The sequence below is a fragment of the Rhinolophus hipposideros genome (assembly GCF_964194185.1).
Source record: "Rhinolophus hipposideros genome assembly, chromosome: 4".
Taxonomy (NCBI): domain Eukaryota; kingdom Metazoa; phylum Chordata; class Mammalia; order Chiroptera; family Rhinolophidae; genus Rhinolophus; species Rhinolophus hipposideros.
The window spans coordinates 30,684,935-30,710,382 of NC_138050.1; the positions used below are offsets into that span (position 1 = coordinate 30,684,935).

Sequence of the window (25,448 nt, forward strand, 5' to 3'; positions counted from 1 at the left end):
TCTGATTAGTTCATTCACATAGTCTTTTCTTTAGATTCCATATATAAGTGAGATCATATGGTACTTGTCTTTCTCTTTCTGACTTATTTCACTTAACATAATGTTCTCTAGATCCATCCATGTTGCTGCAAATGATAAGATTTCTTTCTTCTTTATGGCTGCGTAATACTCCATTGTATAAATGTACCACAGCTTCTTAATCCAGTCATCTACCGATGGGCATTTTGGTTGTTTCCATATCTTGGCTATTGTGTAAAGTGCTGCAATAAACATAGGAGTGCATACAGATTTTTGAATTGGAGTTTTGGATTTCTCCGGGTAGATGCCTAGGAGTGGAATTACTGGATCATAGGGTAGTTCCATTTTCAGATTCCTGAGATACCTCCATACTGTTTTCCATAGTGGCTGCACTAATCTGCAGTCCCACCAACAGTGCACTAGCGTTCCCTTTTCTCCACATCCGCGCCAGCATTTGTTGTTTGTTGATTTATTGATAATAGCCATTTTGACTGGAGTGAGGTGGTATCTCATTGTGGTTTTTATTTGCATTTCTCTGATGGTTAGTGAGGTTGAGCATTTCTTCATATGTCTTCTTGCCTTCTGTATGTCCTTCTTAGAGAAATGTCTCCCCAAGTCCTCTGCCCATTTTTTAATTGGGTTGTTTGTTTTTTTGGAGTTGAGTTGAGTAAGTTTTTTATAGATTTGTGATATTAATCCCTTATCAGATATATCATTGGCAAATATCTTTTCCCATACAGTAGGATCCCTTTTTGTTTTATTGATGGTTTCCTTTGCTGTGAAAAAACTTTTTAGTTTGATGTAATCCCACATGTTTATTTTTTCTCTTACTTCGCTCGCGCGAGGGGATATATCAGTGAAAATCTTACTCCGGGTAATGTCCATGAAGTTTCTTCCTATATTTTCTTCTAGATATTTTATGGTTTCAGATCTTACATTTAAGTCTTTAAGCCATTTTGAATTTGTTTTTGTATATGGTGTAAGGAGGTGGTCCAGCTTCATTTTCTTGCATGTGTCCGTCCAGGTTTCCCAACACCACTTATTGAACAGACTATCTTTACCCCATCGTACATTCTTGCTTCCATTGTCGTAGATTAGATGGGCATATAGGCATGGATTTATGTCTGGACTCTCTATTCTGTTCCATTGATCTATGTATCTATTTTTATGCCAGTACCATGTTGTTTTGATTACTGTAGCCTTGTAGTATAGTTTGAAATCAGGTATCGTTATACCTCCCACTTTGTTCTTATTTCTCAAGATTGCTGAGGCTATCCGGGGTCTTTTATGGTCCCATATAAATTTTAGGATTATATGTTCTATTTCTGTGAAAAACGTCGTTGGTAGTTTGATAGGAATTGCGTTGAATATGTATATTGCCTTAGGCAGTATGGACATTTTAATTATATTAATTCTTCCTATCCATGAACATGGAATGTGTTTCCATCTATTTATGTCTTCTTTCATTTCTTTCTTCAGTGTTGTATAATTTTCTGAGTACAGATCCTTTACATCTTTGGTTAGATTTATTCCCAGATATTTTATAGTCTTTGGAGCAATTGTAAATGGAATTGTTTTTTTAATTTCTCCTTCTGCTATTTTATCATTGGTATATACAAATGCAACTGATTTCCGAATATTAATTTTATATCCTGCTACTTTACTAAATTCATCTATCAGTTCTAATAGTTTCTTGGTGGAGTCTTTAGGGTTCTCTATATATAGTGTCATATCATCTGCATATAATGATAATTTTACTTCCTCCTTACCAATTTGGATGCCTTTTATTTCTTTCTCTTGTCTGATTGCTGTGGCTAGAACTTCCAGCACTATGTTGAATAGAAGCAAGCACTACAACTTTAGTCGGAGCTAAGTTTGAATCCTGGCTTGGACATACTAACTGTATGAGTTGAGCAAGTTACTTTCAATTTCTAAATCACAGTTTCTTCCCCTCTAAAATGGCTTTTAAATAAAACGTATCTCATTGGGCTGTTCTCAGCATTAAATGATACAATACAGGAAAAGTGCTTTGACTAATGCTTGCTGAGTTGCTTGCTTTTCTTTGGCTTATAGCAAACGCTCAATAGAAGTGACATAAATAGGATTATTATTAGTCATAATATTAATTTTTAAATGGTACAATAAAAGTGTGTTTATACATTTTTATTTTTATGAGAATAGTTTCTATAAAAATATTTCAGTGGGAAAATGAAAATTAGTGTCATATCAAAAAGCTGGTGGAAATGAGTCACAGTTAGACACTTATTAACTAATGTCTTATTTATGATTTATGAATAACCTTCCTGCTGTCAAAAAGGATTTTTGTGTATCAGAGGAAATTTTAAATTATCCATAGACCTAACATTTCAAATCTGAGGAAACTGAAAATTAACTGCATAGTCTCTGACCTGCTATGCCAAAGAGAGTACATGTCAATTATTTCTATTTTCTTGTCTTTTTATATGCATTTATTGATCAAAAAGTAGAGACTGTGCCCAGGTTACGTCAGGTCTAACTTAGGTTACTGTAATATTATAAATCCAGCTTGTGAAAGGGTTTACTACAATCTCAGTAGAGGTCAGTGTGGTACATGTATTGATTAAGATTGCACATATAAGACTAATATGACTATTCATCTACTATCTCGATAAGGTAAGCACCAGTTCTTCTATTGAATGCCAAGTGGCCTTATATTTTATACTAAGCTAAATATAGGCCATTGGGTGGGGGGAAATGCCTTACTTTTCTGTTGAAGACCGATCTCTTGGTCGAAGTGGAGGGACTGGAGGAGGAACATGTGGGGGAGGGGCGGGGGAGGAGGTGTCCTTGAAGACATCGGTGCCATTGTCCGAGTGGCTTTTGGAGAGGGGTCTGTAGGTCTGTGTCTTTGCAGCAGGATGTGACTGAGTGCTGTAGGGTGAGTTGTACAAGCCTATTGTGAAACACAAAACAAAACAGGAGCAAATAAGATTTTTAAAGAGGATTAAATTATTTGTACTCCATAAAATAGCCCATGATTTTTACCAAAATTATAATCGATAAGCATAATCATAATGCATGCATTGGGCAGTGTGATCTTTTTCAATTTATTAATATTAATTTATTAGTCTTTATTAATATATTAATTTGTTATTTCTGTATTATATACACAAGCATTGATTATAAATCTTCTTGTCAATTTTCATCAATTATTTTGGAATTATTCAGACTTTCAGACTAGTACTAGGAATAACTTACAGGTACTTGGCAAATTTTCTCCTAGATAAAATAAACTAATGACATAGTTAAGATTTCAGAGGAAGATTAAAAATCCTTATCAGAACTATTTCTAAACATCTTCTATTACTTTAAAAGCTCTGATTTACATATAATAATTGACATGTTAATTACAATCAGACAAAATATTGAGCAAGTTATATATGTGCTGTGCAAGGCTCATGGAACAGAAACTCTTAGTAAGCTTATAGTGCTTCTTGGAGATGAGACACAAATAGAAGTATGATTGAAAATAATTGGTAACATGATAAAGGCCAAAAGCAGAAAATATGTATTAGTAATTAAAGAATTTTTAGAAATGGTGGATTGACCAGAGAAGATATTATGTGAACCCTGAAGGATTGGTTTGGGTGGATAGGAGGAAGCGGGTAGCAGAGATGGCATTTAAAAAAAGAGCGAGGCAGAAAGAACAAGACAGAATAGCAGGATGTGGGGTTAGTAGAAAGGAAAGCGACTAGTTGTGTCACTTTGTGTACTGATTAAATGGTAAAACTCTCTGAAGAGCTCTGCAAGGCTATATGTACCTACTGTTCAATTTACTAACTACTAATGGATACAAAACTTCAATACTAAAAATAATTACAAAATTTCTGAATTTCCTGAAACCTCAGGCTTTTGAGTGAAGTCTGTTTTCACTCATTGGCTTCTCCTGAAGTTCTATGCAAACTGCCATGACAAACAGAGACAGTGTTTTGCCTTCATTCTATAGTCAGACTTCAGCTTTAGAGCTTCTTTAAAAGACAACAGGCCCCAAATGGAGTTGCTTATAAGCCCCTCAAACCAAACCGAGACTTACTTAATTATTAGGCCTCTTCCAGAAATTGAACCTTAAACTAGTCAGTCGGGAATCACTAGTTAGGTCACCTGCCTGATAGACCCCAGCCATCCCTTAAAGGAAAGTGACCTTGCCATAACCAATCTGCTTTTTCACCCAGTGTAACTTCTGCTTTTTTGCCTAGTGTAACTAACTTCCTTGTTTTTGCTCCCTTTTGCCTATAAAGTCTTTCATTGTGTACAGGCCGCCTGTGTACTGGCCTTCCAGTGTCAGGGAGGGGAGAACCTCATGCAGTTCTGAGGTCAGGCTGGCAAGGGGACCCCTAGCAAGTATGCAGCTGCTTAAGGAGTAGGGGATGGGAATTGAGTGAGACTGATCCTCAGAGCCTGCTCTAAAGAAAAGAAAATCAAACACCGTTCAATAGTCGGGAACCTGAGGCCGGGCAGGGACTGGAGGCCTTGTGTGGGATGCCCTGATGTGACATCTAGGAGAAAGCGATGATGAGAAAGATTTTTTAGGGGTTTCCTCATTCCATCCAGCCTGCAGCCACTTCACAAGATATGAACGCACTCAAATACAAGTAGAAATGCCTGGAATTGAAGTCAGTCTATTAGGACTATTGGCAACTCTGAGTCAGAAAAGTGGCCCGGCAAAGTGGGATTTTAAAAACTTCTTCAATGAATGGTTGCATTTTGCAGCAAAAGCATGGACAAGGTCACAAAATACTTTGCTTGACTTGTTTTTGTGAAGTGTATCTGAAAGATCTTACGCAATGGTAATCACTCTCTCCACTGATAAAAGAAGATCTTTATCTTATTTTGTACCCCTGTTACAGTATGTTCTTTCAGGCTGGCCTTCACACTTTGGTTCAAACATTCCTGAAGCTGAGAATAAACTAACAGTGGGAATGAATGAGATAAAACAGTATTAGTTCTCATTTCCATGAGAAAAGATCAATCCTTTTGTTATGCATGCTCTGAGAAAAGGAAAAAAAAAAAAGCATCCTCCAGATTGCATAAACTGAAGACATGCACTCAAACAGAGTGGTAAAAAAAGTGATTGTGAAGTTCTTTCAAGCAATGCAGGGCGTAAAATATTCATTGCGAGCAAAGGAAACCCATCCTACCTGCATTATATGTATAAGGAGTATTATACATGTCTGTGTCATCATCTAGAAAACGAAACATAAATATTATGGCAATACACATTTGGTCACCATATCATAATAAGACAGCAGAACTTCAGAGAAACAACAGAAATTTAGAAAACCAATGTATTTTGCCGAGTTCATAATACCATTTAATTTTTTTCCCCCAAATATTGTTTTTTTTGCTGGGCCTCTGCAGTTTGACCTCTTATCTGTAACGTATTTGCTCTGCTGCCCTCTTCGCAACATACAAGGTCAGTCCTTGACCTCATTTCCTCAGGCAGCCTTCTCTTTTGTATCATTAATTCCCTTTCGTAAGTGCTTTCAATATCTCTTGTCAAGTCAATGAGACCTACCTATGCTCCCTCTCTGGATTAGGAGGAGACATATGTGGACAGAGGAATAATGAATCTGTCTAAGCAGACAACGTGCCACACCGGTTTAGACTGTGGATCAGGAAGGACGAAGGAAAGAGACCAGAGCACCTGGCACCCCTTCAAGGTCACCTTATAAGAGGCTTCGTGGCAGATCTGTGTGGAGCAGGAGAACAGGTATCTGTGATTTGAAGGCTGATGTAAGGAAGGATGTTGAAATGAGTGAGGGCCATGACGTTTTCTAGGGTCTTGACATTTTGCATGAACCAGAGCTATATGAAAGGAGAGTATACATATACGTCCTTCAACCCACAAGGACCTGATCAGAACACAGACCAACATACATACCTGGCTTGTGCACCATGTGAATTTGCTTAAACATTGTCTTGTACCAGTCCTTTGGTCTGTCAACTGTCTGTAAAAGAAAATGTTCAGTAGTTACAAAACTGCTCCAAATAAACATTGTTCCTCAATGTTTTTTTCTTTCTATATTTTATATTTTTTAATAGCAAATTTCTGTTCTGTGATAAAAAAAAAATCTATTTCATGATGACAGTACCAGTAATTTATCCAGTAATGCATACAGTTTGTAAATATATTACCCCTTGTTGCATTTAGGCTGAATTGGAACATTATATATTACGGTTTTATTATTCCCAAATCACAGCTGTGCCCAGCACTGGACAGTTAATATTTGCACAAACATACTTATACAAAATTCACTGAATAAAAGTTATAGTGTTGTAATAGTTTGCCTCACTCCTTTTGGTGATAATTATCATTATCTTTAAAACATTTTAGTGAGTGTTCTGTTCCAGACATTAATTTTAGAATTAACTAGGGAATATTTTTGACTAAAATTGTATTCTGATCAATTTAGAGAGATAGTAACTTGATATTTTCTAGTCTAAGTTACTAAAATAATAAACACAATCCAGAGTCTGAGAACAAATCTAAAAATGTAGATATCGTTTCAAAAATTTTTAACATGATAATAAAATGTACGGAACATTTGCCTTTTAAATTGTAAATTCCTTGAGAATAGAAGCTCCTCCGTATGCAGCCCAGGCTTTTGACATGATAGAAATAGTGGGCTGTCATGGAAATATGACATTAATGTCAGATCAACCTATATTCAAGTATTCGTTCCTTTAATTACTGTTTTTTAGCAATATGAATTGCAGCAAGTTAGGTAACTTTGTAGAGCTCCAGCTTTCGCCTCTGAAAAATGAAACAATTATACCCACATCATAGGACTGTTATGGGAATTGAATGAGGCGATGTATACAAAAAAAAAACAACCCTAGGTATATAAAAAATGTTCAAGAAATAATAACTGTAGGAAATGGCAAATATTTATAGAATTAATGAATGAATCCAGGTTATTGGATAGAACTCTACGATATTGCATACCTGTGAAAGGAGACATATACCTTTATAATCATAATTAAAGATTTTGCTTGGTAACATCTTTATTTTGACATTTCCAGAGCTACTAGGGCAAGCTCAACCATTCTGTGTAGAGTAACTAAATATACCAGATTTTCTGAGACAATTCTTTTGATATAAAATATTGTGTTAGGATTGCTACAAAAATATTCTTGTACTTGTTAGACTGAGGTTTGGTTTCGATTTTATATCCTGATGTTTATCTCAGAAATATGGTCATTGCATTTTTCATGTGGAAATTGAAGGTTTTGTGCTATATCTTTATTTTAGTCTCTACGAAAATATGATTCTGGTAATCACCACAAATATAGATTAACATTAAGGGCTACTGATGTTGTGAACCACCTCACGTTTATTCATGGCTCTTTCTACCATGGAGAAATTGAGGGGATTGTTGACTGATCTTATATTCAAATAGTGGGAGCTGCTGGGAGAGGGTGCAGTGGAGAAGCAGGATTCTAGCTATTATTTGCTGGCTTAAACAAAATAGCTGAACAAGTATCTTCAAGGGACATTTATTTTCATGAGAGATCAATTTTTCTTCAGTAAGCTTTATTTCCTTTACAGTATTCAGCATCAGAAAATAAGACATAACTTTGTGCAAAACTGTTTTCCAACCAAACCTGGACACAACCAGTGGCAACAAGGATGCCTAATAAGTAAGTTATATCACTGTATATGGCAATGTATCTTGACAAACAGCATTTTTTTTCTTCCCTTGCTAGAGGGCACATATCAGGCAGGATCACAGTTCTGCCATCTGCTAGCTTTATATGGTGAGCACAGAGATGCCAGAAATGCCCAGTCAGTTGGCAACAGGGAATAGGAGACTAGTAAAAGGGAATACTAAAACCCTGTGTCCCTTTCTAAAAGAAGTTCTCTAAGCATTTGAAATTCCTTTTATAAATGCCATCATGGAAGTTGTTATGGCTAATACTAAAATTAAGTCAATATAAGTCTACCCAAATTTGAGGACATCTACTTCTGTGTGTTCTCCGGACTTGTTTTACACAGACAGTAACTACTAGTAATTCACTATGCAGTTGTTTTCTACAACCTTTGCTGAATATACCTGAATTTTTGCATTGTGACACTTTACAGAACATCAGAGCTCAACACTGATTAAACATGCAAATATTTCCAGAAAAAGAAAAGGCCTTATTTTTTACACACCGGTATATAGTTATTCTATTCTTGTTTTTTTTTTCTCCTTGCCAGTTTTGAAATGCTCAAATGGCATTGTATTTGAACTAGGAAAAAAGAGTCCTGTATTTTACTTAACTAGCTGCCTGTAATTAGATGATCTCACGGGATCTGAACCTTAGCGGTTTTTGTTGTTGTAGCTAATAAGACTGGCAGTAAAAGGCTAACACAGATGTCCCAGGTCACATGAGAGAAGGCAGTCTGGGGAACTGCTTCCCTTCGCTCAAATAAGTCAAAGGTACATTTGTTGACTCTTGGTTTTCTAGAGTTTCTGGGTTACTTTACAAAATTGTTTCCTCAGTATATGCTGGTTGTCTAAAATGAGACTATAACATGATACATTGAGACAGGACTCCTTTTGTTGTATACACTCATCAGAGAGTCCATGTGAAGCAATTTGAGTCTGATAATCATTACTTTCTACGCGGATGAGAAAGAAAAACAACCTTGGAGATTCTTGGCCTGCAGTGGCTCAGAGATGGCCTGACTCGACATTTATAAACACAGCTATACTTGGGATGAGCTTGGCAAGGCTGGGAAATAGGAAATGTGAATAAGAGTCTTCTCAGACCTATACCTTCTTTGTAGAGTTTTAAAAGCCTAAATAGGAGCACAATTGTATATAAAAATTATGGTTCCTTATAAGGAACTGCTGGGTTGCTTATATTTCATTTTCTATTTTGCAGGAAGGAAACTAGTGTTTAGTATATGTGTTTGCTTATGCATATCTAAATATGCTTTTGATTTGGCAGTAGATAAACAATATAAACATCTTAATATTACTTGATTTTGACTATTTACATCTCAGCTTTTTTTTTCTATTTAAAAACTAATGAGCAAGGCCTTGCTATTTAAGAGAATTATGTTTTATGGATTATAAAAAGGTTCAGCTTTGCATGTTCATTTTTATATATCATTTGTTGATTTAAAAATACACTTAAAAACATACCAGAGGTCTCAGATAAATTCTTTTTAGACAGAATCTATAACTACATAGAATTAAGGATCTCCTAATTTGTGTACATACCATGCTTCAAAGGTCAATGAAGCAAAACCTGTGACACTATACCTGTCTGACACTGTATTCTACATTATTTTAAAAAATTCAAATTGAACCATTTGAGTCAGAAATCTTAAAAGGGAAACAAATGACAAAACACTGTCACCAGAAACATGTACTCATCATAAGATTGAGAATGTAAGTCATGATTCCTGAACTTTTTCTATCACTTAAATAGGACAATCATCAGTTCCAACATAGATTTTTCAGGACTTTGTAATTAGTCACATTCAACGTTCTCAGAATCTAACGAGTATAAAACCCAGAGCAAGAGCTATACAAATTTACTTTATAGCTTTCATTTCTACTACTGATGCTTGGAGTAATCAATTGTTAACTCTTTTCTCTGTATATAGAACACCGAATCCCCATATAATAAATGCAAATTCAAAGAAAAGAAACCCCCCACACGTTGTCTTTAGTTCTCCTTGGGTGTTTCCAATCGTGCCACTGCTTTTTTCTGATCTCTTTCTCATTCCTTTCCTCTATCCACTACTGCTGTTGGTCCCCCAGGTTTGCATTCCAGGATAGTAGCTCTTGGCAACATCCCAGCCAGGTATGTGGATTTTGCAGACAAGTGTTCGCAGCCTGAGCTCCATTCTCACCCGCCCCAACACACACACACTCACTTTCACCTGCAAAGGTGCTGCTGCTGCTCTCATCTTGGTTCCCAAGTCCTCCTTCTTGCGGCTAGCACAAACCTTCTCTTCAAGTGGACTGGGTCAGCAAGCAGCTGCCTGCCCAAACTCTCAATAGCCGCCTCTGCTACTGCTGAGCTTTGCCAGAAGGGGCTGCCCTGACACACTGAGCAATGTTTTGGCAGAGTTTAAAGACTAAAAAAAAAACAATCCAAACACTTTCACTTATCATCTGGAGAGCTCTCAGCAGGCACAGCTGAAGAGGGACCCTAAAATGTGTATTTTTCTTCAGATTTTCCTTCTCATGACATTAACTCTCTTCACTCCAATCATCTCACGTCCCAACTCCCAAGTCACAGCTCCGCATCTCCTAGTGTTAACACACATCCAGTTCGAGAAACAAATCACTGGTTTATCGGGAATTCAATGCAGCCACCGAATGCACATTTTCTCCTTCCTTCTCTTTCCTGTCTAGTGCCCTAACACTCTTTGGTTAAAGGTAAAACAAAACATACTTTTATCACTTAACAAAATCACAATTTTCATGATTTTTAATTAAAATGGAAAAACAGATGCTGTGATTATCTCCAAGTGACAGTGTTCCTCTGTCAAACAGCAGAATATTCATGAGAAATCAGACGGCACAGAGGGCAATCCTCATTATGTAAGACCATAGGAATGCAGCAAGCCACGGACAAACCATTCTTTGGATAGTGTGTGCACAGCCCCGGAGCTGTGATGTGCACACTGGTATGTCCTACCGTTCTAATGGCCGTGGGGATCCCGGATTCGTCCACAGGCCCGATCCCCGGGTAATGTGGGGCTTTGATGACTGTCACTCTCTTCTCTTCCTCTGAGGATCTGTATAGCGGTATAGAGCCATCCAGGGATTGTGCATGCTGGGGATATGTCTCTGTGGAATCTGTGGAGAAAATGTGGTGAAATATAATGTATTGGATGCACAAGGAATCATAAATTAATGGTGCCTCTTGTATATTTACGCCAACTGTGACATAGTCTGTGTTTCCATTGCCACCTCTTTTAACTCATTTACCTTACATTTGAGCCACTCATTGTCAACATGGAGATGTATATTGAATAAACTTTTAACAAGAAGACCCTCACCATTTTATGAAAGAGGGTGAGGGAAGAATAACATTTGTTGGAAGACCCTGTGACTGTGGGGCAGCCACTGTAAGAAGGCACTTTATATGCATTATCTCATCTCATCCCTCTAGTAATCTTGGGGTGAAGGGGATCCGTTTTATAGGTGAGGGGGCAGAAACAGAGACAAGTTTAGTAATTTCCGTCAGGTCATAGTTTACATTAATATTATTTTTGTGAAACTGCTGGCTACTGTTATTTAAAGTACTGAAATGTACTCTTGGGACGAAAGTTATGACTGTTGAGTCTATGACAGCAATTTTATAAAAATAAAGTGGAAACAATAATTGCATTAAGAAATCTTCACATCCAAACATATGCCTGGATGTGAAGGCTTAGGGGTAAATAAGTGATTTAAAATTATTAGTATTAATTTTTATTTAAGTAGCCATGATGGCCATATCTTTACTTTTACTTTGAAGTACCAAAACCCATGACTTTTTGCCCCTTGAGTACAAAAATTGCCCTAAGCACATAAATTAGATGAGTTTTATCATGCTCCTCCTATCTTCATGCCATCTTTATTAACTTTTAGTTTAATTTCTTAAGAAACAGAGAGGACTTAGTGTGGTTCTTTTACTCATGTGATTTGTACTATATATTCCATTTACTCTTAGTTCACAGATATTTATGAAAATCAACAGTATTACTATCCATATGGTATTGATAATACAATTTTCTGGGGTTTTTTTTTACAATAAATTTCAAATTTTTGGTGACTAAAAATGATCTTTGCCACGGTTTGTCAGACCTGTCACTCAGAAAGTTCTCTTTTTATGTGGATATGGAAAAGTGTGAATATTTCAGGGTGGCAGTGATTGATTATATGTATATGTATATATGAGATATATGTATGTATCTCAAAAGATATGACTGTTTTTGTAGCAAATTTATATAAAACTTCATAATCAAGATTTAAAAAATTTAACTCATTCTGAAGAGATAAGACCCCTGAAAGCTAAAATCTGTTTTAACATTTACAACTGCTATTACTATTATTAGGACTATTTCCAATTTGGTTTACAACAGAAAAGCATTTTCAATTCATTTCTGATGAAAAATGAATAAGGCTAGGACTAAAACACTTTATGTGCCTTTGTATGTAAAAGTAATTAATATCCTTCCCAAGCAACTCCAAAGTCAGACACAATGTAATATTTGACTCTGATTTTCCATTTAATCACAAAGAGGGCAACCATGATGCTCGTATTTATATCAAACAACAATGTTTTTAAGCACCTAATATGTACAAAGTCCCAACCTAAGCCAACAGTATTAACTCTGTCTTCAGAGTCTATGAACTTAATAGCTTACATAAATTAGCCTTTTATTACGCTCTTATATGGTCCACTAACTCTCACATTTGTAGTCTTTCGTCTTCAACTACATATAAAGTTCCTCTATGGCAGGACAGATTTGTATATTCTGCTCAGGACCTATCTCAGCACTGGCCAACTAGAATTTGTTCAATGTGTATATAGGGAATTTCTTTCCATGTAGTATAGTTGACATGTAACAATCTACCCATTGATATGTTCTGATAAAAAAGCCTATCTACATTCAAGTAGTTATATATTTTGTTGGTTGGTGTGGGAGGGACAAAATTGAAAGGCAAGGGGAACACAGAGTCAAATAATAATTGATGATCATTTGGGAAAATATTACTGCTAGAATAATTTGTCGAGTTTTACTACAGATGTGTGACGATGCATAGCTCTGTAAAAAAAAATCTAGATATAATAGGCTCCCGTTATAATACCACACCATGGACTGATTTTTTTAAGGGCAATATTTTGGCAAAAGTACATTCTACTTTTTTCTACTCTGAAAGGACATCATTATAAGATTCACAGATGATCCCAGAAGCAGCATTAGAGAAGGCACAAGCATATTTAGTCTTTACTCTAATGAGTCCCAAGGCTACATGGAAGCGTTATAGTTATGGAGGTTTTGTTGACACAGAAGTTGAGTTCCACAATGCACATGCTGAATGTCACTGGGTAAACTAATAACATCATGTTCTTTCAGTGCACTCTGTTGGGGAAAAGGGAGTACTGCCTGCTGGTAAAGAGGAAATGGGAGTTAAAGCCCTATGTTCCAGTTTCTTTCTCTCTGTTGTTGATTGGTGGTGGCCAGATGGGTCCTCTCCTACTTTTGTGAGAGGTGTGCTGTGGTCATGTGGTCCTCTGACTTCTTCTCTGCTTCTTGCTGCTCTGCAAGCCTTCCAATTGTTCAACATCATGAAACTTTTTACAGCTTGAATTCAGATTGGTTTGATTTAGTCTGTTTATTTTTTAATGTTTTGGGTTTGTTTGGTTTTTTAACATTTTTTAGAAACTAAGAAATATTTATTGCATTATTCTCGAAGTATATTTTGCCACGTAATATTGTTTCTATCATTATATAGTACAGTTTCTTTTCCAGGAAGCGTCAAAGAGTACATGAGCCCCATGAAATTATGTGCTTAACATTTTTTATGAATGTTCAAATGTTCTTTTTGTTTCTGGAAGAGAGCTATATCTTTCATCTAATTCTTAATTCCCAAAGGATTAAGAATTATGTCTCCATGAAATTCTGGAATCATCATTTAAAGGAACTCACATCCCTGGCTGATGGTCTTCTGGCTTCACTATGAATAGTAGTTTACTACTTTGTGAGGCAGTGGTTTAGTATTTACTACTTCATGAGGTAGCCTGTCCCCTTATTAGACAGTTTTAACTGTTAAGCAATTCTTCTTTATGTATACTAAAAGAATTTTCTATAATGAAAGCTCTTTCACAAATGAAGGGCTACTTAGAACATGGATAGTATTTGCCATCCATGGAAATGCACTGTGACTGTTCGGGTGATGTGCACTCTCCTCTCCCTAACTGCCCATTTCTTTCTTGCTACACCGCCACACTTAATATCTAATAGCCTTCATCATCTTGGAATAGAAGCAGTCATCGTCTTAGAATAGCGGGGTGCTTACTTTCTCCAATGTTGAATCCATGCAGTTCCTAATTCCTCCTCTAAGAGAATAATTAAAAAGTGAAGTGCAAAATGTTTCATCCTCCTTTTTGAAAAATGACTGATGCTTTAAGTTTTTCTCATGTGGTTTGTACTTACTATATTGAAATTGTCATGAAAACCATGACGATTAAATGACTTACCAAGTGACCGGCCATGCTGCATGATAATACTTGAATTGAGGGAGCCTGGCAGAGAGTAGGCTGAAGGGGAAAACGGCCTTTGATAGTAACTCATTGGACTCACAGCACCTCCAGAGTTTCCATTCACGGTTATCTGGCTCTGAGAAAAGTGTAAAGACATTTCATTAAAGCACACTGTCTGCTGTAAACATTATTCCTTTATGTGACCATAGAAGACTTCCATTCAAATGACAGTAATCATCTGTCAAGTTTTTATTTACTTTGAAAATTGATGCCTAGAGGGACAGGTTATATATCTTCTGTGTCTTCTCTTTATTTTATTTCTGAAAATCACTCTCTTAGATGTCAGAGGGCACAGGAGGTAATTAAGAAGAATGGAAGCAGCTGACTAGCGGGCATGCCATTCTGCCAACAGAGATACCAAAAGGTGTCAGTGGGAGTCAGTAGAACATAAGTGTGAAGGGCAAATTTGTTCTTATAGTCTTGAGTTAAGTAGTCAGAACTCTATCACACTGCTCTGTATGTGGATTCAAAATGAATGTTCTTTGCCTTGAGGAAAGGAATTGGTTCTCAGACTTAGTCAGGGATATCCTCTGGTGAATAAATGTTTCCAGGGCAAGGTGATTGGTATAAGGAACATGGCTGTTTGGATTTATACATCATAAAGCAATCTATTCTAGAAGAATCAAAAAGACACATTAAACCACAGCATTCTCCCTCCTCCAATTTTACTTAGCAATTTATGGGCCTCTGTTTGGTTTCTTAATAATTTATTGTTTTGATTGCTTTATATATGAGTACTTTATATCCCCAATGGTCTTTCAAGCTTCTTGTTGGAGATAGTCATAGATATGCTTTTTTATATACGTATTTTTATAACATGCGGCTTGGTGCTAATAACACAGTACATATTCAATAGATGCATATTCTAATTAAATTAATCAGCTTAGTTCACAGAGGTGGAGATCGCCACTATGAAGCATGCCTATCTATCCACAACATAGCACTGAGCACTGTGGAGATTACATAAAGCATGCGAATGAAACAAAACATTAGTAAATATTTAGTTAAAATGGCCTTACAGCTGAATGCACAGAAACACATGTGCACACAGATAATGAACCAGGATTTGTGAACTTTTTCTACTTATTTTCAAACAAAATAAACTTCTATTATACAGGCTGGAAACAAACATACATGCACACTTAACTGCATATTTCCATGATTTTTCACTTTAAAACAGGTATGTTGTCCAATGACCTAGCATAAACCTAATTTCATTACTTTATAACCATACCACATCTGTCCTAAAGTCAATAAACATTTCATTACGATGGTTGTGTTTATTGATTAAGTACTTCTCTAAGCTGTTACAGAAATCACTCTCATATCAGAAGCACCCATATCTTCAGGCTCTTCTACCTGAAGAACAGTGGACATTCAATTAAGTGTGAGGCACTGGCTTATCAAATGCTTCAGAGTCCTTATTTACCTTTGATGAGTTATTTGAGAATATTTTTGCCTCCTTGCCCAAATCAAGGTTGGCTGATCTTCATAAATATAATTTTAATACTATTGTTATAATGTGTTACAATTATTGTTAAAAACAGGAGATTTTTCTTATTAAAAACAATCATGTTACTATGTTCCTAAACTTTGGAAAGTTGCCCCAAATCCTATTTTGTCTATGACAGTGCTTATTTAAAACTTCATTATAAAATCAATTTTTAGAAAAAAATTCCCATTTTTGTCTAAAAAGATAAGTCTTTCAAATTGAAGTCCGTATCTATACTTTATATTCAGCTGAAAATCTGTGCCATAAAATTATTCAGCACGTTAGGCATTCATAAGTCATTTATTAGCAACTGCTTGTCATATGGACATATTTAAATGATATAATATATATGGGAAATATATGTTTCTCTAAATGGAAGATAAATTAATTGATATATAAAACAATAAGTGTTTTATATGTGCATAAATTTATACATTCATAAATTTCTATACTGGAATGGCTCAAGAAAAATAATTCCCAAAAACCATAGGGCTTAATTTCTGCAGTGTAGATAATTTACATCATTGACTCCTATGAGACAGATGGGCTCAAAAGATGTAGGTGTTAGTGAAGGGGGAGCAGGAAGAGTTAGCGTCATGCTGTCAGTAATTGTGTATGTGAGAAAAAAAGGATATATAAACTATTCATACAGGACACATTCATATGAATCTCTGAGGTAAACTGTTATCTACCAGGACCTAAATTTTCAAAAAATTTTACTTTCTCTATGATCTAATCATCTGAATGTTATATGTATGCTTATTTAAATTTCTGAGAATACTTCTTATTAAGGCAAATCACTGTACAACTCATTAACTAGAGCAACACAGTATAAACATAAGCGACTCTGAAATGAAGAGAATAAAACTGACTTTTTCAGCTCAAAGTAGGCCTATGAGGATGACTATCATGAATTTCCCTGATAGACTGTATAAAATCGGTTTACTAATAATCAGTACCTATGCGAATAAAAATGCTCAGCAGCAAAATGAGATGTCTGACAAGAAATCAGTCCTTTTGGTCTTGGCAGATCTGTTTAAAAAATGATGGCATCAAAGGAAGGAATGATAATTATATGCAGGGCAGCCCGGGTGGCTAAGATGGTGCCTTCGGTCATGGCAGACCTCTGACCCGAGGTTGGGGAAGTTGTTTCAGAATGGTCAGTGGTGTCAGAGTCAGCTATCTGCAGCTCATCTGGGATGGCTGGGGAGGAGCAGGACGAGTCTAGTGAGAGAGCCTGTGGTCTTACCCTGGACAAGGTGGCCAGGAGCAAGAAGGCGGGGTTTGTACAAACTGTGAAAGGGTCAGAGGTCTGTGCCAGTGTGAAGGCCCAAAGTCAGCAGGTGGGGGCAGGTAAGCAATGCTGGACTGGAGCCTCCATCTGGCGAAAAAGTGTTTTGGTTAAAAGGTACCACACAAGGACGCAAAGAAGAAGCTGCTGGTGTGGTTTGTCTGTGTGTCTGAAGCTTTTACCTCCAGCACACCAGCAGTTAAATTCTGGTTCCAAGCTGAGTTTGAGGAAAAAATAATAGGTGACACAAATTATCTGATTAATAAAACATTTCTCTCTCTTTTTTTTTTTAATGTGGCAGAGAAGGCAAAGCATCAGTTTTAATTGCAAGCACTCTAAGGAAATACATTGAGAGAATTAGGTGCCAACTATACAGTACAGAAAAAACATGAAAGAAAAGAGATGTAATAAGTTTTTGTTGTTTTTTTTTTTGGAGATAAGAGCAGTTTTCATATAGCACTGCACTATAATTTTGGATGAGCACTTGACAGTATTGGCATAATGGGATTTTTTTCCTCAGAAGTTTTCGTCCTCGTGATAGTGAAATGCTATCAGGTTGTCTGTTAGTCAGCAGAATTAGTTTTCCCTTCACTAGAAAAATCTTTGTAGCATACTTACTGTCCCCTCCCTGTAAGTGTCTTAGTTTTTTTTCCCTGACTTACAGATATAATAAAGACTGATCAAATTAAAAACAACTAAATGGAAAGGGAATTTTGTTTCCTTTGCACCTATTGATTCTCTTTCTAGATTTCACTATAAGACACTAAAATAACTGAACTTTAAAATATCCTAGTAGTGCAAATGGTAGTACCTATGTGTGAAAATGAAGTGAAAAAGAAAACCAGCCATGGATGATAGTTAGAACATACCCTAATTGGTTAGAACTACTGTTGGGGTTTTATTCTTAGGTAAAGGAGAAGGAAACCAAAGGAGAAAGAAAAGGTTTAATACTTCCAAGGCTATACAACCCAAGAGGCTAATGGTGGTGGAGGGGTTGTCTATAGAAGGGAAAGAGTGGACGGCCCCATTAAAGGTTTTGTAGCTATCCATTCTAACCTTAAGTATGTCTGTTCACACGTCAAAATAAGCATCAACTTCATCTTGAGTGAATGAAACTCTGGAGCAAATTTTTCTCTTACTCCCCCACATCTCCAGAATAGAGGTTTTGTAATGTTTGGTGTGGTGTGAGGTGTAAGACAGATAGCCAAAGGTATTATAGGATATTAATACAAGGATGGGGGATGAATTAAAGATAACTGTATAAACTTAGAAACCTTGCATGGTAAAGATTTAAGTGGTACCATTTGTTGTTCTTGGCCAGCCATCATTTTCATAACAGTTGATACCAAGCAGGCTATTGATCTCATAAAAAGTCATACTTAATTTTTTCCTCAGACTTTTAAATGAATGCTTTTAAAAATATCCACCATGTAAAAAAGGTCTCTCATGGTCATAGGTACCTTAAAAATCTGTTGAAAACTATTGCTCCTCCTCTTAGGAGAAATGCACAACAAATTCATGTACGTACACATAAAACTGCATAAACTTTCAGGGTTCATAGAAACTCTAAAGCACATCCTTAATCTAACAGATTAAGAAACTCTAACCCTGGATAAAAAGATTTCCTTTTCTTATTTTAATGAGTATTTTTTTGTTGTTATTTAAACATACACATTATCAATGTGATACTTTTTTACTGTCCATGGTTTTAAAATCTCTAGAATTAACTGACAGAAATCTTAGTTATCCAGAACTTAAAATGTTTTAGTGGTAAATTTTTATAACAATTGCAGATTTTATTGGAAGTAAAATTACGGAAATATGAAACTATAATAACTATAATACAACTTAATATGTTAGAGTTTTGCTACAAATCTGGATGGAATTCAGTATAGAGCTGTCTTGGGTTGAGTAGTGTTGATGGAATTTCTCATAATTATGTTGTTTCACTAAAGAGGTTTCCATATTAACATGAATCTCTTTGGTTTTGCTTTTGCTAAGTGAAAACTCTGTCAAATAATACAAGTTATGTAGAAGGATTTCAGTTATCTGCTCAAATGAGTTTGTTTTTTTTTCCTTTAAAATTAAAAGTGAAAAATCTAATGACTGTTATCCTCATGGGATTGGGTTGTCCATACCCTTTGGACTTGGAACGTGTCAAAAGCTAAAGCATATTTCTTTAAACCACCATTGTTATGGGTAATATGATCAGTTTGTACAGCATTGGATCTAGGAATGATCTTTATTGATTCATTTGTCTACCTATTTCACTTTTTAAAATTTCTCTCACCACCTCCTGATATGCTCCCAATTTTGAGTCTTTTTGTAAGTGTGTGTGCTTGTATGTGTATAACAGATGAAATGCCTCTAGTGGAGTCATACAACATTTAAGTTTCCATAGATAAAACTCTAAAGTTCAACAATTTATTGGTCATCCATACAAAAGCTTTGAACTATTTTGGGATGTAAATTGTATCCCAAATTAAAATTTTTAGATATATATATATATATATATATATATATATATATATATATATATATATATATATATAGAGAGAGAGAGAGAGAGAGAGAGAGAGAGAGAGAGAGAGAACTAAAAGAACCCTAGACATTTATTGATGAATTTAGTAAGGTTTTAAGTAGGAAGATGGTTTCTTTCTCCTTCCCCTTCCTGATTGGGTACTAACAAAGCATTAGATTAAACAAGAAACCCAAAGCAAAGGAGTTAAGGTCTCTGCAGGACACCTGTGAGAAGAGATTGGAAAGTGTAATGTACCACCCGGCAGTCTGAAGACTGAGAGGCCGCGGCAACTGCAGATTTTTGTCTCTCTTGCTGAAGAGGTATCTTTGTAGTCTCTGGCGAAAGTTCAGGTAGCTGTTTGTGGCTTTCAGGATCGTGTCCTGACAGAGGAGCTATCTGAATGGAAAGAGATGCTGTGTGTATCTCAGGCACTGGGTTAGGGGGCGGTGAGTGAGGCCGTTTGACAAATGATGGTACATCAGGAGATTTGGAAAACTGTGGAGTATTAAAGGGCATGCTACTTCCTAGATCCTGGTTATGGATTAGTTTCAATGTAGAAATTCTCTGAGTTTGGGAATCTTGCATGTAGTCTTCTTGTAGAAATGGGCTACTCAGGTCAGCATTTGGTTTGGGACTTGTGCTGGAAGCTGCTGGTAGCAGATTAGTAATCTTTTGTGTGTATGACACAGTTGTGTTAGATTCTTCAGAATATACAATTGTCTGGCTGGAATCATCTTCATTAGAATTCATAGTTCCCTGAAGAGGTTTTTTATTAGTAAAGTACTTGATACAGGAGGGAATGTGTGTGTTAGTTACTAATTGGTCTAAAATGTCACCCTTTGTATGATTGGTAATCAGGGAGCTACAAAAGCTCTCTTTTCTGGGTAGAAGGGGTGCCTGGATTGCCAAGCATCCGGAGAGATAATGTTGAAGGAAAAACAAAGAGAAAGTCAAAAATTAGTCATTAAAAAAACCAGTGTTAACTCTACCCTTAAAGAAAGTAAAGCAATGTCATACGATCTTACTATGCATTTTGTTGGCTAGACTGAATTATCATTTTTATTCCATTTAGGTTGTGTTTTATTTTATTATCAATAGCTGCCCTCTAGGGGAAAATAGATTTTATAGAGAATACATTATAAAGTCCGTTTCCTTCTACATTCTGGGAAATTATGTTAAAAGTGAACATATGATCCCTTGCATATTTTTAGACCTTGAGGTATATATAGAGGGTGCCAAAAAAATGTATACGCATACTAAGATAACATCTCTTAAAATGTGTATACATTTTTTTTTGGTTATGTATTTAGTCACATTGTCTTGATAACACATTTCATGCTTGCGGCACAATTTTGCTAATATCTTCAACACAGAGTTCCTTTAATTAATATAGTAGGCAGCTGCATAACTCTTATTTATTAAGTACATAAAGGATTCCTAACCTCATAACTTTGAAGTCTAAATCATCAGCTGACAGCTTTTTAAGAACCAGAAAATATCCTAAACATTATGTTAGAAACTGACCTGCTTTTATCAGCTGAATCAGAAAAAAAAGAACCTGTTTAGAACTTAAGACTTCTCTTCCATATTGTACTCATAAATACAAGTCTAACAAGCAATACAAATACAAAAGCAAAAACATATTAAAAATAAAACATGTATCAAAATATGTGCATTACTAGAAAAGAGGCTCTAAAGCAGTGGTCTAAAACTTTGCTTTAAAATACCACAGTAGACAAGTGTGTGCAGGCTTACCTGAGTTGGTGATTTTTTTTCTTGTAGGCTTGGTCGAACGCTTCTAAAACCTTTTGCTGCAAGAGAGGAATATGTAGCATCTCCATTCAGTGTGTCTTGATTTCGATCATAGTAAGACCTCCAAGCTTTTATTAAGGGAACACAAATTGGATACAAAAATATCTACATTCACTTTTAACATTTTTAAAAATAAAATTTATTTTTATTTCAAACATTGAAGTTTTCTTTTTAGAAATTCAGTTTAATATACATAACTGTATATGCAGTTCAAGTTTACTGTGAAGTTAATGATGAGACTATGGATGTTTTTTAAAAAAATTCGTAATAAATGTAATGGTTATTCAGAATAGCTTTTTTACCTGAGTCTGGTGAGTGAGAATCACGTCCTGAAAGAAAAAGAAAGGTTGAAATTAATACAAGGATAAAGGAAATGAATAACCCAGTAAAGATCATTTGCCAAAGAACCACATGTACTTTTTTGGCAACATTATTTCAGTTCTAAAACTCGGGGTACTTCAGATATACCAATGGGAAATTTGTACATTTATTTTTACTTCAATTAGAATGTTAGTCATAGTATCACTATAATATATAATTGACACATATATCAAACCCTGATTTTTCCCCTCAATAATATTGCAACCATATAGTTTTATCTTATTGCCAAAGTTGAATGTGTGAATGTCTAAATATCAAATTAAAGCATGAAAAGGTATTGGGTTTATAAACAATGAATGGTTCTCCTAGCATTGAATCAAACCACCAGATCCTTAGCTTTCAATGTCCCCGTGTTACTAACCATAATCAACTCCCATGTGAGATAGTGATCAACTTTTTTGTAGCTTGAATTTTTTTTCATTTTTAAGAAAATGTAAATGTGCCTACCATATTACGTGATATTTCAAATTATTCTCTAGACCTTGAGTGTTCTCCTTATTGCCATTTAAAAATCATTTTATATTCAAATATGAAAGAGCTGTTACAATATAGTCCATTGTCTTGCAGTAAGCAATGGAAAACAAATTTCATTACTGAGAAATTTCTTTTAATAATGCATTCGGAAAGTGGCTCCATGACATATTTACTATCATCAGTTTTATTGGACTTAGACATTCAAGAATCTTCTATAACTTATGCACATTTGAGGTAATAAATTTGTATTGCATGGGTCTATTATACCACATAGACACATAGGTTAATTTCTCCTAGCATCATCAAGCCTTAACTTTGGAAAGGACCTTGGGGGTCATTCAGCCTACCCTTCTATCCTGGCCCTGGATTCTTTCCACATGTTCCCTGAGACAATTAATAAATTGCTGTTATTTCAGTGCATAATAGAACAGGACTCTTTTTTTTCCTTCTAATCGTTAAGGAATAGTTATTTTGCAATCTAAACACATGAGTTTGGAATGATAAAAATGACTTGAGAAATGTAAGTGTTTGAATTTAGACAAAATATTTGATATAGATTTTTTCCAAATCAAAGGAAGAAAAATAAATGTGAATCAGCACAGAGTACAATTGAATGACTCCAGCTCAGCTGAGTTAGAGAAGACTAACAAATCTTCATTTTTTTAATGCTAATTGCTAATTTAGTATGGATTTTAACTCCAGTGCATTCGAAATAAGAGTAATAAAATGGGTATCGTAAAGTAAAAGTAACTTTGAAGAGTTATATGTGAAATGTTTACCAGACTCTGCTTCTAGGATTTGATAGGAGCAGACATGATTGAAATTCTCAGTCACTTAAATAACGATGAGGACTCTACAAACAGCGTAGCCCACAGAGTGATCATTAGAATTCTGCTTTGGGGCACTCACGGAGAGATTTGATAAGCACCTGTTTGCCACATACTGTTCGTGGACAAGGAGCAAGTTTGTGGATTTGGGGAAATGGCAATGAAAACAGAAGCAACATTAATAGTAATCATTATTATTTATGATACAATTATTTGCTTGAGAATAGCAAATAACTCTCTTAGTTTACTCTTGGTTTGATAAAACTCAGCTCAGAAGGGTGTGTGGGAATGTGCTGGGGATGGAGGTGATAGGAGCCCGGTACTTGGAGGTTACTTGGAGGTATGAGGTACGAGAGGCATTGTAGGAAGAAGAGGGTATACTGAGAAGATTTGAGGGACACTGTGAAATAAACTTCCTCTAACCGATAGTTTGTAGAGGGTTAGTTCTGCTTTTTCTTACTGGTGGCCACATTGGAGATTATGGAACATTGTGTGGGATGTTTATCCCACTAAACTGTAAGAATCAGAAGACAGTCATACTAGGCTCAATGAGAGGCTCTCCTCTCCCCTCATGCTTGGCTCAGGGATTTCCAAATGAAACTGTACCTATGCTGTAGGAAATACGACATATTAATCGTGCAGAGATCTATTGAAAAACCCTGCTTAACATAGCAGACATGAATGTGTAGAATTATGAGAAAGGAGAAAGGAATAAAAACGGCCAAGGATGAAAACTTCAGGATGAACCCATATTTTAATGAAGCTTATGTTAATGATTAAAGTCCACACATAAATGGGTGGTCTCTTAAGGATACTCAAGTATACAATATTTCAGTTTCTTTAGAATAAATCCAATTATAGATATTAAAACACCCAATCCTGATTTGCTATTTTATTACAGCTCTTCAGAGGCACTGAAAGATAAATACCTTCCACATGGATATTGTGCATCATAATACTTTTTAAATTTCATTCCTACCAGGCAAGCTTAGGAAAGGAAGGACAAGTGTGGTGGTTTGGAGCAGGTGACAGAAAACATGAAAGCATCCTGGATCCATGCTAAGAGGATATAGGTGAAAAAAATCTTGAGAAGGTAAATGACTGATGTGGTAGATTCACGAGGAAAATGGTTTTGTCCAATATCTTGAACATTATTCATGATCACTGACTTGTGAAAAAAACAGAGCTAGAATTCAGAGCCCTAAATTTCTAGTGTTCTTTATTTAGTAGATAGTCATTGCTTCCTTGAAAATTTAATGAGTAAATGGACAGATTTATCGTTCCCTGGTTTAACACTGAATATAAGCAGGCTCTTTGAGAATTAAGAACTATAACTATTCTTCACTGGTACAATGAGCACTCTCTGTGTCCAGACAGAAGGTGGAGAACATCTGTCAGAAAAATTGTCCAGGCATTCTGGGCTCAGTGTCCAAGACTGTACTGAACGGCCTCAGAGGTCCGTTCCAACTTTATGATTCCAACATTTCAATTCCTGTTAACTTATGTGCTATGTTAGACATTATAAATTGTACTTTCCTTGACAATTATGATGATTTTAATTCTTATAGCTCCTTTCTTTAGCGGGTTCGATTACTTTGCAAGAATTAATTTAAACATACTAATTAAATTTAAGTCAACTAATTGAATGCTTACTGTGTTTCTAAGTACTGTATAAGCCTTTTCATTCATGTTCTTCATTTACCCTAATTTAATCCTTAAAAGTCCTTGTGAGTCTGGGAAATGATTAAGTGTTCAGAGAGGCAGGGAAATGACAAACTCTATTTTTTTATTTTTATTTTGAAAGGAAACAAGTGACAGACAGATGAATTTTCCTAAGAATATAAAACACACAGGTGGTATTGGCAGGACTATCTCTTGGCACAGTGATTTGGTCACCACAGCGTACCATACCATCCTTATCGGTGTTACCTGAGACTGCCAAGTGATTTTGGTAAAATAAAATGTAATTTGAAAAGGATTCTTGTATCTCTGTACTCATTGTTTTGGTTCTAGCTTAGTTTTAAAACATCAGTGTGTCCTGTGAATTATACAGTGGGACTCCACTTCTTGGAAATGGAAAAGGGAAAGACTGATTTAGGAGACAAATAGTTGATGACTAGCAGCTTATATTGACTTTCTGATCTGAGGGGTCAGAGAGGGAACTATAGAACCTTTTGTGGATGTAGTCTTTTACTTAAAGGCTGTGTTTTTTTTAACAATAAAATATCGAATGCAATAAATATTTATCAATCCCCTTTTGATTGACACAAAGGCACTGTGTCAGGTAAGTTGTTATGAAGGCTACCATCTAATGTGAAGGGCATAAAAAGA

At 35.7% G+C, this 25,448-nt stretch overlaps 1 protein-coding gene across 44 annotated transcripts in view; it reads right to left on the reverse strand.

The window, feature by feature from the left end:
* Positions 1 to 25,448, reverse strand: part of SORBS2 (sorbin and SH3 domain containing 2) — a 200,903-nt gene that overhangs the window by 58,354 nt on the left and 117,101 nt on the right. For 14 of the 44 annotated variants that reach the window (XM_081045425.1, XM_081045428.1, XM_081045427.1 and 11 more), the window contains 7 exons: positions 21,738 to 21,764; positions 21,379 to 21,434; positions 14,257 to 14,395; positions 10,702 to 10,862; positions 5,939 to 6,005; positions 5,196 to 5,240; positions 2,761 to 2,950 (listed from right to left, as the gene is read on the reverse strand). In XM_081045425.1, coding sequence (XP_080901551.1) covers positions 2,761 to 2,950; positions 5,196 to 5,240; positions 5,939 to 6,005; positions 10,702 to 10,862; positions 14,257 to 14,350 — 557 coding nt within the window. In that variant the 5' untranslated portion in view covers positions 14,351 to 14,395; positions 21,379 to 21,434; positions 21,738 to 21,764. Of the gene's footprint in view, positions 1 to 2,760; positions 2,951 to 5,195; positions 5,241 to 5,938; positions 6,006 to 10,701; positions 10,863 to 14,256; positions 14,396 to 19,878; positions 20,521 to 21,378; positions 21,504 to 21,737; positions 21,765 to 25,448 lie in introns of all 44 variants that reach the window. The other 30 variants (XM_081045422.1, XM_081045426.1, XM_081045418.1 and 27 more) reach the window with 5 other exon arrangements.